The following is a 12,647-nucleotide window of genomic DNA, read 5'->3' as shown; positions in this document are numbered from 1 at the left end:
ACGGAGGCTGTCTCAATTGACTTTGATCTCAGGGACATTAACATTTAAACAGAGATAGGGATTCCAGCCCACTGTCCTTTGCCAATTTCCAGTTAAGGTCTAGGATTTGTTATTAGGGCCCTGTGTGAAACTGACACATTGACACATAAAAATATGGTACAGATTCACTGATGGATTGAGCAAAATCATAAAACAATGTTACCAGACAGGGAAAGTGGTACTAGTATTTGAATGTATCTCTTATGTAATGCTTGTAAAAAATATGTCTTGAAACGATTATCTTCAGTTACCCAAGGTGGCATGCGTATATACGTGAATTTTGTACGTCGTTCTTCTGCATGTCTTTCTGATTCTGTCTTGTTAAACAAGTGCGGGTATTTATGGTTCCCGAATTCTAAACATAAATCTAATCTTAAATCCCCATTTCTTCATCATCTGATAACGATCCGTTAAGGATGATAATGCCTTTAATGTTGTACAGTCCAGTCAAATAGGACGACTGTTTTCTCAAAAACTGCACAGAATTGGAATTGATAGCAGATCTGGTGTCCCCCTGTCTGAACCAGCGGTATAAATCTGCACTATCTGAGGAGAATTATGTTTTAGTTTTATATCTCAAGCAATGACACATAATTTAGCGTGGTTGCCCTGCTCAGCATTGTTTACCATCAGAACAAAACCTGTCTGAGTGGGGAAATTGGATGTTGTTGGATGCCGGGACCTGTGTTGTTTGTTTGCTGGTTTCTGGTTAGCTGTTCTGTCGGAGTACTGCTTTAAATAGTCTTTGGACAAGAAAGATACAAGGACACAGACTAAAGTAATAGGGTATTACCGCAGACTATAAATGCTGTCGTTCTTATCAAAACAGGTTTGAGATCGCAATCAAACACTGGAAGTTCTTACAAGTCATTTCAAGACAGCGCAAACTGCGTTTTTTTAACTGGATTGCGCATGTCCACGATAACGGTTATATGGACTTTCAATCTGCTCACGTCTCGGTGGTGGTTACTCTTAGCAGTTCTTGCAGTCAAGATGTGTTTGATCTTGAAAGCGTATTGCTCATTAAAAGGTTTGTGTCAATGATAAAATTTGTCTGGGTCAATTTTGAACGTATAATGTTACATCACTGAACATTTTTGCTACATGTTTCTAGATTTATTTTAATTACACAATGAATGGTAATGATATGATGTATCAGATTATTAAATGTGAACTAACGTTCTTATGAGATATACATGGCGATAAAGTTAGGCAAAAGCGAAACGGGCTTGCTATGCAATGCAGGGTCTGTAATCCCCCATAGGATTCAGAGATGCAACTCAAAATTTTAAAAAATATATTTGATTGCAGCATTGATTTCATTCATTTCATTTACGGGCAACGAGAGTTTGATTTCATGTCAACGTTTCCAATCAAGACGGGGAGGCAGGAAGACCTGACCCTTGCCGACCCGTATTCATCAACGCGGAGCGTCCTAGTAGTAATAATGTCAGCAGTTTGTAAGCAGACAGCATACTCTGTATACGCAGGACTGATTTACTGCGTATTTAAATCTCTGTCTTGAACAACTCACAAGACTGGTAAATCTGCAATGTCTAGTGAAAAAATTCTTATCACTGCAATCAGCTGTAGTTTGTATATCATCAGGGACATAAACTGCAAATTCAACAGAACGCAGAGGACCTATTTCACACTGTTGCTAACGTTTATTGGAAAAGGCATATCCTTATACAAAATCGATGAAAGGTAACGTAAATGACTTGTTTGATCTTAAAATCCTGTCGTCCATATCCAAACCTCTACTGTCGTCACGCATGCATACTACCCAGCGTGGAACAAGTTGGTTATAATGGGACGTTATAACGGATTTTGCTCGCCCCCCAAACGTTTCCTATCCATTGCTTGTTCGGGGAGCGCGTCAAGGAGACGCATAGGGGCCATAAATCCCTCTGTTTCATTTCCCGGCTGGCTCCCCATACAGGACATTTCAGGTTTCACGGGGTATTTCCAAACCTTATGATAATTGTTTCGCACCTTCCCCCGTGACTGTTACTTGTAATATTCAATAATACTTAAGAGTTATCTGTCCTACTCATACTCAGCATTAAGTTATTGCGCAAACTCAACAAGTCATTTTAAGAGCGGGATTATACTTTATATTTTTTTACACATGTTCATGTCAATGTTTATTTATGGTGGCTTGTCACACGTCGTATCACTTAAGTGAATGTAAAAGAAATCTACATTTAATGCGTATATACATTTTATGCCGATCCTCATGTACTAAAAGAACGTAGCACTTAACTTCGGCTACACGCTGGCGCAAAAACATGGCGCCAATTCACAACTGTATTGCCCTCCGTTTAAATCACGAAATGGTGAAAAGCAGCTTTAAGTCATCAGTAGAGAAAACGTATAGCCCATTAGAAAAAGATGATGGAAAATGCACGGATTTTCCTTCGGAGCGCACATGAGAAGGAAAGCCAGGCTTGATGGCTGAAACCTCGGCGGATCACAGTAATGACAAATTCAATTTGAGTAATTGAGTTAGGGAGATTCTCACGCAGCCTGACTCAGTAACGTGACGCAAGGCCTAGCCTTGATGCAGCGGAGGAGCAATGTCCCAGCAATAGCGCGATTTCCACGTTAAATCTCAGTAGGAGCTCTCAGAAGGGTGGACTGGTCTTTATTGTTCAGCTTCCCATCATGCCTTTGCAAGCTCTAGTCATTTATTGAATTGCAGTCAAGAAACCTCATAATATTTGCCAATTTAGTCAGTATTTATAGGCTCCGAACCACGTCCAAATGCGTGTCTTTGTTTTAAAACTCCAATAATCCTACCCAGGGGCCCCTCAAATCAAATTAGAAGCTCTCGAAGATTATCTAACCATGAGGGCCGATTATCGGGTTTTGACAAATTTGGACAAGACTCGCTGAAGCGGAGGCCAGTTTGTCCTTGCAATGATTAGCTACATGTTGCTTGTGGCATTCGCTTTCAGGAGTTTCAAGCTTGCATACAAAATATTCTTTTGACCGATCTGTTTTCCGAAACAGACAAGCGGCCACTCACTAGATTGAGCATTTTTAAATACATTTATCAGTGCGTGGTAAAGTTTAAAGTAAGCAAAATAACGTTGTCAAAGAGGTGAACACTTGAGATCGATTGGCAAAGCAAACAAAATCTAAAATGTTCAAGCAGATTTACATCCAAGCTATGTTAGAGTTTATTTCGAACAGTTTACTTATGAACTGCACATATTTTGCGGGAATTGGTTTGAGCTTTTAAATACCAGAATACTCTTTTACTGAAGTCGATTGTGAGTGAGTAAATTTGGTTCAAAGCCGGTTTGGTGAGTACTTCAATTATATAACGGCTTGTTAGCTTGACGTGGAGGAAAGCCCAAAATGATACAGGTGGTACACCTTTACCACTTTGGCGAAACCAATATATGTTGACGTCCGGTATATTCCAGGACCTCATCTGTGTATAGAGTCACCATTTACCCGATGGCATCACACACATATACCCTAGAGTGATAAGTGAGGGAAACTGTGATTTGAATGGGTCTTCTTTTGTCAAGGTATTTAACTTTTTTTATGGTTATGAATATATGTATGTGAATACCTCTCATGATATTACGAAAGCAAGATTTAATTCTATCATGTCCGATAATGGGTAGTCACTACCACCAGGGGGGTTTGATTGAACTTTATCTTCATATAATCACGAATTCTATAATTATATAAATTATTTATAAACGAAGGCGATTTTCACACAATTCTGAAATCAATCAAATCTAAGTGATTCTTAAAATAGCTTCATAAAATACGCAATTGTCTTATCAAAGGAACCAAAATGAGTGAGTGTTGTATGAGTGAGTGTTATGCCGCAATGAGCAATAGTAAAGCCATTTCATGACCATATGTAAAAATGGGTCTGGGCGAGATAAAGCAGTGGTTTATAACATGAGCAACGACCCACGCTGTTAGGGGCACTTTGTCAGACAGGTATTTAACCATTAGCACTTTCTTCAAATAAGCATGGGATGTTGGTGGTTATTCTGCCACAGTAGTCTCCAGGGTCTTTAACATCACAGGCCATTACTGTTACAACAAACTTCGTTATTACTGGACTTCGTTTATATCCGACTTTGCGCAGATTAAACCACCGTTGATTACAAAGAATTGAGCTTCATCAGCTGGGCCAACTTACCCTGAAAAATTGCATTGTAGAACCGCTACCTAAGGTCCCATATGAGATCTCCGTTTGCTTGGCAAGGTCCTCCGCACTCTCGATTGGAGATACCATTCTCTCTACAGTGAGGAAAGCAGCCAGGTTGGCGGTGTAGGATGATATGATGATAAGTGTGAAGAACCACCAGATCCCCCCTACAATCCTAGTGGACACGGCCCTTGGGTTTATGTCCGATCCCTGCTGCATCAGAGTCCCCACGGTGAACCAGAAGCTGTTTGACAATGTGAATGTATTCTGCACGGTGTCTGTGTCTGGATTGCACGGGTGTGCATTGTACCACTCATACGGACTAAATCGGGCGAGAATGAATATCGTGAAGCTGACAATAAAGTAAGCTCCAATAACATAGAGCCAGATTTCTATAGCAAGAGGGTTCAAGAACGAGAAGAGTCCTGGTTTTTCCCGTTTTGGCACTTTGAACAATATTGTAATTCCTAAATTAAGGAAAGGTTTTGTGAAGTCGATGACTTGTTCCCTCACATAGTTGATAGTCAAGGGCGCAACGGCTAAATCAGCTCTCTGAAAGACAACCAGAATGAAGCATCTGAGAGTTGCAAAATGCCCTTATGAAACTTGTCATTCTCATCACAGCTGAAATAACGTATTGAGTTAACTGTCACGGCAATAAGGGAAGGAAGCGTTCGTTCAGAAGTGATGCGATTACATAGATTTTTGTTTTGCCTTCCACTTGTGCAAGGTAACGGTCATTACTCAAACAAATCATAATTGTCCTTGTTCTGTCTTTGTATTTCATTATCTGATGTTCACGTGTTTCAATTGATTCGATTAACCCCACTGTGGTATTTACTTCATAGCTCCGTTTGTATGTTATTCATGAGGTAATAATTGATTTTATTTTCTCCGAGCAATTTGAATCGCCTTCGCACTGCAAGACAATTTGTAGCAAATAGAGATTTTTGCCACCTTATAATGTGATAATATTCACCAGCTTTATATTACAGGTCTTGTAGTATGAAATCACTATCAGGAGAAATTTTTTTTTTTTCTTTTATGCAAACTAAAATATTGCGTGTTAAAGGGGCACTGATCTAACGCAATTCCCCGGGACTGGTTGTTGCCTTTGTTATTGTTTTTTCCCAGTGAGTACCCGGATGTAGAGCAGAAATCTAGACTAGCTCGCGACCTCTGTTGCGCCATTCGTAAGCGCATTAGTCACTTTTATGGATACCGGTAGTAATAAGAGCGTATGGTTACATTGATCAACAAAATGAAATACAGTTTTCGAGATAATAAGGAAATGTAGGTATCTTTGTGGGTAGCATCGGTAATGGTGACGAAGTTTTGATAAGTCACTTGCTTGGTAATTTTGCGATTTTCGTTTACACTATTTTGACTTGCAACACAAAGTAAATATTTCACCTGAGCATTGCTTTTTTTATAGTGTGTATATTTTTTTACTGTCAAAATGTGTAACATATTTATTAAACGTCTAAATATTCAGTTATTTTACAAAGTGACTGAACAACATTTCCATCTGTATTATTATGATAACGAATTCCAAACATTTTGATGTTTAATGTCATCACCGAGAGACTGAAAATGTAACGTTGAAAAGTACATTTCTATGTTGTTTGGCTTCTAATCCTACAGAATAATCTGTTGTGATGTTTGTAGGCCCTTTTGATCGTCTTAATCAATCTGGACAGATTTTTTAGTCAAAATGACATTTTACATTTTACACATTTTATAAATTGCCTGAGAGAATCACATTTTACAAATTGACGGTAATCTATACACGCTTACAAAGGAAATGACCTGTGAAAACAACGTCTATCGCGCATTGAAGAATTTCCCAACCAAGACGTAGAGAACCAAGAACGAATCGGTTCAAATGAAGGAAAACAAAATGCAAATACCATAATTACAACTTACCAAATTTATGTGTATAAATAGGCAGCTTCCTTGTTCGAGGAATGTATCCGTGAATATCCACACAAAGGAATAATATCCCACTCATCTGCAGCTATACAAAATAACTTATTCGATGTCACGTGTTTCTGTAACTATCAAATATTCTAAAAGATATATATCGTTTCGGGATATTATAACCAGTGTTCGTTTCTCAACTGATCACTTGGATTGTTTCAGGTGTTTCACATAGGTGTCAAGTCTCAAGGGTTGGCTGAGAAAGGCCACGTGACAACTATTTTCATTACGTCCACGGTTCCTAAAAAATCCACTGAGTTTGATAACAATGAGCAACCAATCAACGTATTATCAGTTAACAAAGTATGTTGTTTTTACATCGGCACTTCACGCCATGATATGAGTGTATTCCCTTTGTTTTAGTAAACCTAGACATGTAAACACTCACTTTTGACATATCCACTGTGCAAGATAACAGTGATTAATCAATCAACGTATTTTCTGTTAATCCTTTGATGACTAGGAACGATCCGTTGATTTACCAAAGTAAATCAACTGATCATTCATCTCTTGCTGGGCTGCCACGTGCATATTACATAACGCACATTTCACCTCACTTCAAACCTGGATTTAGATTGAATAATTACCCCAGACACAATAAATGCCAAATGAGAACCTTTGTCAGGTAATCTAAGTGGTGCTACCACTAATTGTACCTGTAATAAATTCATTAACTGAGCATCAAGTGAATGACGACAAATACACAAGTGTAGGGTTATACGAGAAAACGTGGATGACAACAAGGGAGTAGTAGTCGTATTATCGACGCAATCCGAAAACCGAAAATGCTTTCACTGCATGGTTACTTTTTTTTAGTATTAAACTATAACCATCTGGGGTATTTCCAAATGACGACTTCCGATGAGCTCCGCCGTTCTTTTTGTCTGTTTGTTTAGGCTGAAGAAATTAATTAACATGCGCCCTTTGTCGAATCTTTATAGATCACATTTAACCAATCAGTGTTTATTCAAAAATGCGTAAAACAAATATTGCCTCCAGCCTCCAAGTGTATTTAGCTGTCCTTGCAGACGGTAGCCCAGTCTCTGGTCACGCTCAGTTGCGTTGCGTATCATCCGGGTACTCACGGGGGAAAAAACAATAACAAAGGCAACAACCAGTCCGAAGAATGGCGTTAGATCAGTGCCCCTTTAAATTTGGTAGTTATTTACTGATTGTCTTCATTGAATTTGCTCATATTCTTTTTCTTTTACGTTAACAGTACATTTGGTATGAAAAGTTATAATTACAATATTTATAATCATTTCAATTATAAGACCTTGATTATGTTAACTTCAAAAGAAAGTGAAAACGGAAATTATTAATTTTCCATGGTACGATGTAATAGATGCAGATTTCGTTTGATAATCAGCATAATCTTGCAGTGTGTCCTACATAGCAGTTACCATACATCACGTTGACAGAACACAGATAATGAAGACACCATGTAACCATAGCATGTGTATATAATTATAGCATGTGTAACCTCAAAAGTTCTACATAGTTACCCGATTAAGTAAGAAAACTAGAATACAGCTCTTCTTCCAATTTAGACCAAGGTTTAAGTCGATATTTGGTTTAAATACAGTTCCGGATTACAATCATGCGGATGAGGCAACCAATGGTACAGAGTAATATCCCCTTGTTGTGGCTTTCATGATAATAGCTGTGATGGCATGCTTACCCTGGCTATAAGTTCACCGACCATGCCGTTCCACTTCTTTTTCTCATTAGGAGCACCATAGTTTCCGTCAGCAACCAACACAATCTTGTAGCGGAAGCCCACAATCTTGGAGAGTTCCTCCAACAGATCTATACAGAACCCTTCGTATTCCTGTCCATCATCGACTTTACGTTCCTTCTTCATCATATAAGGCTTTTCCTGGAACCAGACATACCAATCTAGCCATCTGACAATGTTTAACTACAAATAAGCAATAAAAGATCGGAACATATTTTAAGGGTACAGCTAAAACGTGCAACAATGTGTTGATTGTAAATAAATGTGTACTAATACTGTTGATAAAATTATCTTAATATATTGGCAGTGACTATGTATATGTTATATTCAATTACACTGATTATAAACTAATCGATAACTATTCACCATTTGCCTTGAAGTTATATCCAATCATATGTAATACTTAAGTAATGTGTAAAGTGGAATGATATCTGTAACGTTTGTTCTTATATCTATCATAAGATTTGGAATTATAAAAAAAAATTACATTAATCATAATCATATACATAACGCGTGTAAATTGATGGAACCACACGCTACATGACACGTGACTTCCTCGGTGTTCCTTGCGTATACCTTCAACATAGACAGTGTACACGGAGAACATTTCTGAGAAAGGAAACATGAATTTAGATGTTTACAATATATTTTGATGTACATACCATGAGTACTTTTATGAATTATTATCAAAATAATATATGTTATCTATTATTACATCAGTGATTAAAAATGTAAATAGTAAATGATATTATTTGTTGTTACATGTAAATGAGTTAGGTCTAACGCCACTATGAGCAGGACATGTAGTGTAGTTAATATCTCGGCGTGTCAGCAGTGACGCAGGTCGTGGAAGTGTACTAATTTGAGGGAACCAACGGTGCTGACAAATCAGTAAACATATTCGCGGAGATTTCGAGAATGTCGCACTACAAACGCAACTGTACCAAGCAAGTTGCGGCACCATAGTCTGCTGAGCCTCCCATAACAGTTATTTAAACAAAACCCTCTCTTATGAGGGCGTATAACCTTTACTTACGTGGGTTTTTCTGTTCTCTATATTAATGTTTTCTCCATAAAATTGATGTGCGTAGAGTTTCTTTGTTATTTCTACATTGTCTGCATACATGTGCCTCTTGTCTTCACTAAAACAATGTGTGAATGCAGGACACACAAACACTGTGAAAACTGTGTATTCTACAGTAACATTTTGAGTTCGTGTATAATTACAACATACATATATATATATATATATATATATATATATATATATATATATATATATATATATATATATATATGTATGTATATATATATATATATACTTAAAATCTGTGTTTTGTTGGGTTTTTGTATTTTTATTTACAAAACATTGTATCCAAATGTGATATTTGCAAAAAGATATTTGTTATTTACAAAAGCTTTTTTGATACAGAGTTTTAAATGTGCAGTCAGTAGTTTAGTAAAAGAATTGATGGAAGTGTTAACTAGACTACAAAACCACTCGTTTGTTAGAGTTGTTTTTATACTAACTACGTTATCTAAACATAAACACATCCAGAATAGGAAATAAGTCAACACATGCGTCCTTCTGCATCTAAGAACATACCGCAATAGTTGTTACAATAAGTTCAGGGGGAAGCTTTTTATTCCTCTGAAATAAAGTACAGTGACAAAAGAAATTAAATTATACATCAACACGTGCATATTGAAATTAATTAGTAAATGTTCAGAGATAACCAAGATAATACACTTAATGTTGATATCGATATTGTGTGGATGTTTAAATGATGATCGGATCGACCTGTGGATGGAACAGTGACTGAGCAAAGATTTCCAGCTCCACTGATTGCATATCTACTGTCATTTCTTCTTGGTTATTTCTGAACATGGTACAAGAGAGGTGACAACATAAGCCGTTAGTGGATTGTAACAACACTAGAAAGATAAAACTTGACGTGGTGAATTAAAGAAACGAAGATATCATAAACAGATATAAAGAAACACTTATATATGCATGCTTATCCAGTAATACATAAACATCATAATACCATTTTAAACACTCATGCAGCTCAATATGAAGATGAACAAATTCAAATTCCAAATTATATAAAAAATACTATAAAACGTGGAATCCATTAATATTAGTACTCGGAAAACAGAATAGGCAGACCTGTCGAGGATATGTGCTTGTGCATGTGTATTGTGGTGTACTCTATATTATCACGGTTTTATTACCCACGTTCCATCACATTACCATGTAATCGATATACGGTTCCATTTCACCGATGTGTTATGTGAAACATTCCCAGTTCTATCGTTTGTTAAACGTTTGTCGTAATTTTAGTAACGTTTCTCATGAATTCAAATCACAGCATTGCTGCTCTCTGAAAATATTGCAAGAAGATGTGAAATTTATTTTTGTTCTTGATTTACGTTTTTTTCATATTTTGGGGCAAATAGATAATATTGCACATTCATCAATGTCGCAAACGAGGTACAAAGACCATTCATTTGCATTCATGAGTTTTACATTACCATTTCAAGGGGGAAATATGCACACAACGATCCATGATTTTAACTCCTACTTTCTTCAAGAACCTCATGTCTGTGAACGCTGACAGCCATGTGTTAAATCAAATATCTTAAAAACATCACCTCAGGTCATACGAATTATTCTTCGTGAAAAGATTTTCAAGATAGTAAAATTCACTTGACACAGATTGTCACGCAGTCGAAATGGTCTCTTTTCAAACAGATTAAATTAAACATACCCATAAATCTCTTCATGTTCCATGTGAGTTCTTTTCGCCTAGATGTTTTCAAGATAGTGTCTTTCAGCAACACAGAAATATGCAAAAGTATGAATTACTATACTATGGAAACGTTCCTCCATTCAGGAATTGTGTCATATGTACGCGTAGGTGGTATCAGTGTAGTTTGTCCAGTTCATGCGTTCCTTAATAAAGAATTAATGATGGTGATGCAAAAAATATACCAGGTAACACAATAACATTACGACTACTTTTGTGCTTATAACATGGATACAATGACGGTTTTCGTAATGACCAAATGCCCGTCTGTTCAGAACCTCAGTTTTTTCCTAAAGAAAGTAATCAATAATCTGTCATCTCTGACCTTTGAAAAAACATAAGGAGAAATTAAGAAAATCCATCAGTAGTAATTTGCCCAAAGGAAAGGAGATTTGTACCGGAGGTACCAAAGGTCATTCTCTGAAGAGACGTAATGTATAATTACAGACCGGAACACCGGAGGGATCTGTTGGTACACTGCTTATACTACAAAGATCGTTCTTATTCTAAACTAAAACTCATCAAGAGATTAAATTAGTTTATTCAAGATGGACCTACCATGGGGTACGTAAAAGAACGAGCAAGAGGCATTTGCTTTCTTATGGAGCCATTTACTTAGGAGTGTCATTACAAACATATTTCCGCGTTTGTTTTCAAGAATCGGAAACATATATATTAACCAAATAGGTTTTGACCAGCCTATGTCCTGTGTCTTAATTCACGAAATGCATTAGGGCAGTCACCAACAGATGATGGCGTGGGCGCGTAATGCAAAGATGGGGAACGTACACGTGCACTATTTAATTATTATGTTTCGGTTTCACAGAAAGGGATTGGTGATGCATTAGTGACACATACGCAATTGTATGTTGTTGTGTGAGTGCTGAGTGTCATGATTAATAATTAGAGGTCACTACAGAACACTATAAGCTTGTTTTAATCTTCAGGTCGATATTTGGTCTGTCACATTATAATAGACTTCTTAAACGTAATTTATATAGATTGTCCCTACGATCCATTACAGGAGTAATTAATCATATTCATTTTATCGTGTAAATATCTCCAAAACCTCTATTTGATGATGATTGTGTGTGTTCGGTCTTTGAATGACGTGTCGCATGTTCTGACTATAGCCTATTGTCTGACAACCAGCACACATTGACAACACTGTACAGGCTAACCATGTACCATCTGCAACAATATGTTGGAACATCAAAGACTGTCTCTCCTTCAAGATGGTTCTTACCATGATTGTTGTGACTATGAGTGTTTTGTTACCAAATGGGTTCCCATCTGCATAACCTTGTAGGTTAGTGAAGTTGAGTCCTCTATCAACACTCCACTCTCCCACCTGTCAACAAATTCGTGTCAACTATCAATCTTAGAACAACCGTATGAAACCGGAAAATGTAATGTTGAATAAATTATAAATTGGTTTCATTTAAATGTTTTATCCATTATACGCCTGCATAGCATCATGTTGTACAGCCAAAGCCACGGTGTTCACTCAGCGTGTGCCCTTATTGAAAAAGATGGTATGTTTATATTCATCAGGAAGAATACCAATCCCAAGGGTAGATCTTCTGTTACGTTGCCTCACACAACTATAAAAGAATCAAATATCGAGCACTTACTTTCTCTAAACCTTTGGGTTTAAGCTGTAACAAATCTAATTTGAATACAAATCGTCGGCCTCTATCCAACCGGACTTCTCCAGTGAGACCTCTTATTGTGACCTGGAACATAGGGGACGATGTCATGTTAATGTCAGTACAAATTAACGGTAATTCGTGAACCCGCTAATTGTAAAAATCACCACAAAACGCAGGAGAGATTTTCTGAAGACATATAGATATATATATGAAATCAATATATGATAGGCATTTTATTTCACACT

The 12,647-nt window shown here is 37.0% G+C and overlaps 1 protein-coding gene across 7 annotated transcripts in view; it reads right to left on the bottom strand.

The window, feature by feature from the left end:
• LOC139476101 (glutamate receptor ionotropic, kainate 2-like) overlaps positions 1 to 12,647 on the bottom strand; it is a 147,382-nt gene that overhangs the window by 14,499 nt on the left and 120,236 nt on the right. For 6 of the 7 annotated variants that reach the window (XM_071259356.1, XM_071259352.1, XM_071259354.1 and 3 more), the window contains 5 exons: positions 12,385 to 12,486; positions 11,997 to 12,101; positions 9,547 to 9,591; positions 7,884 to 8,081; positions 4,214 to 4,774 (listed from right to left, as the gene is read on the bottom strand). In XM_071259356.1, coding sequence (XP_071115457.1) covers positions 4,214 to 4,774; positions 7,884 to 8,081; positions 9,547 to 9,591; positions 11,997 to 12,101; positions 12,385 to 12,486 — 1,011 coding nt within the window. The remainder of the gene's footprint in view (positions 1 to 4,213; positions 4,775 to 7,883; positions 8,082 to 9,546; positions 9,592 to 11,996; positions 12,102 to 12,384; positions 12,487 to 12,647) is intronic. The other variant, XM_071259357.1, reaches the window with a different exon arrangement.

This window comes from Haliotis cracherodii, unplaced genomic scaffold (genome assembly GCF_022045235.1).
Source record: "Haliotis cracherodii isolate W230 unplaced genomic scaffold, xgHalCrac1.p SCAF_3, whole genome shotgun sequence".
Classification (NCBI taxonomy): Eukaryota; Metazoa; Mollusca; class Gastropoda; order Lepetellida; family Haliotidae; genus Haliotis; species Haliotis cracherodii.
The sequence above is the reverse complement of the archived record's forward strand: the minus strand, read 5'-3'. Positions and strand labels throughout refer to the sequence as shown.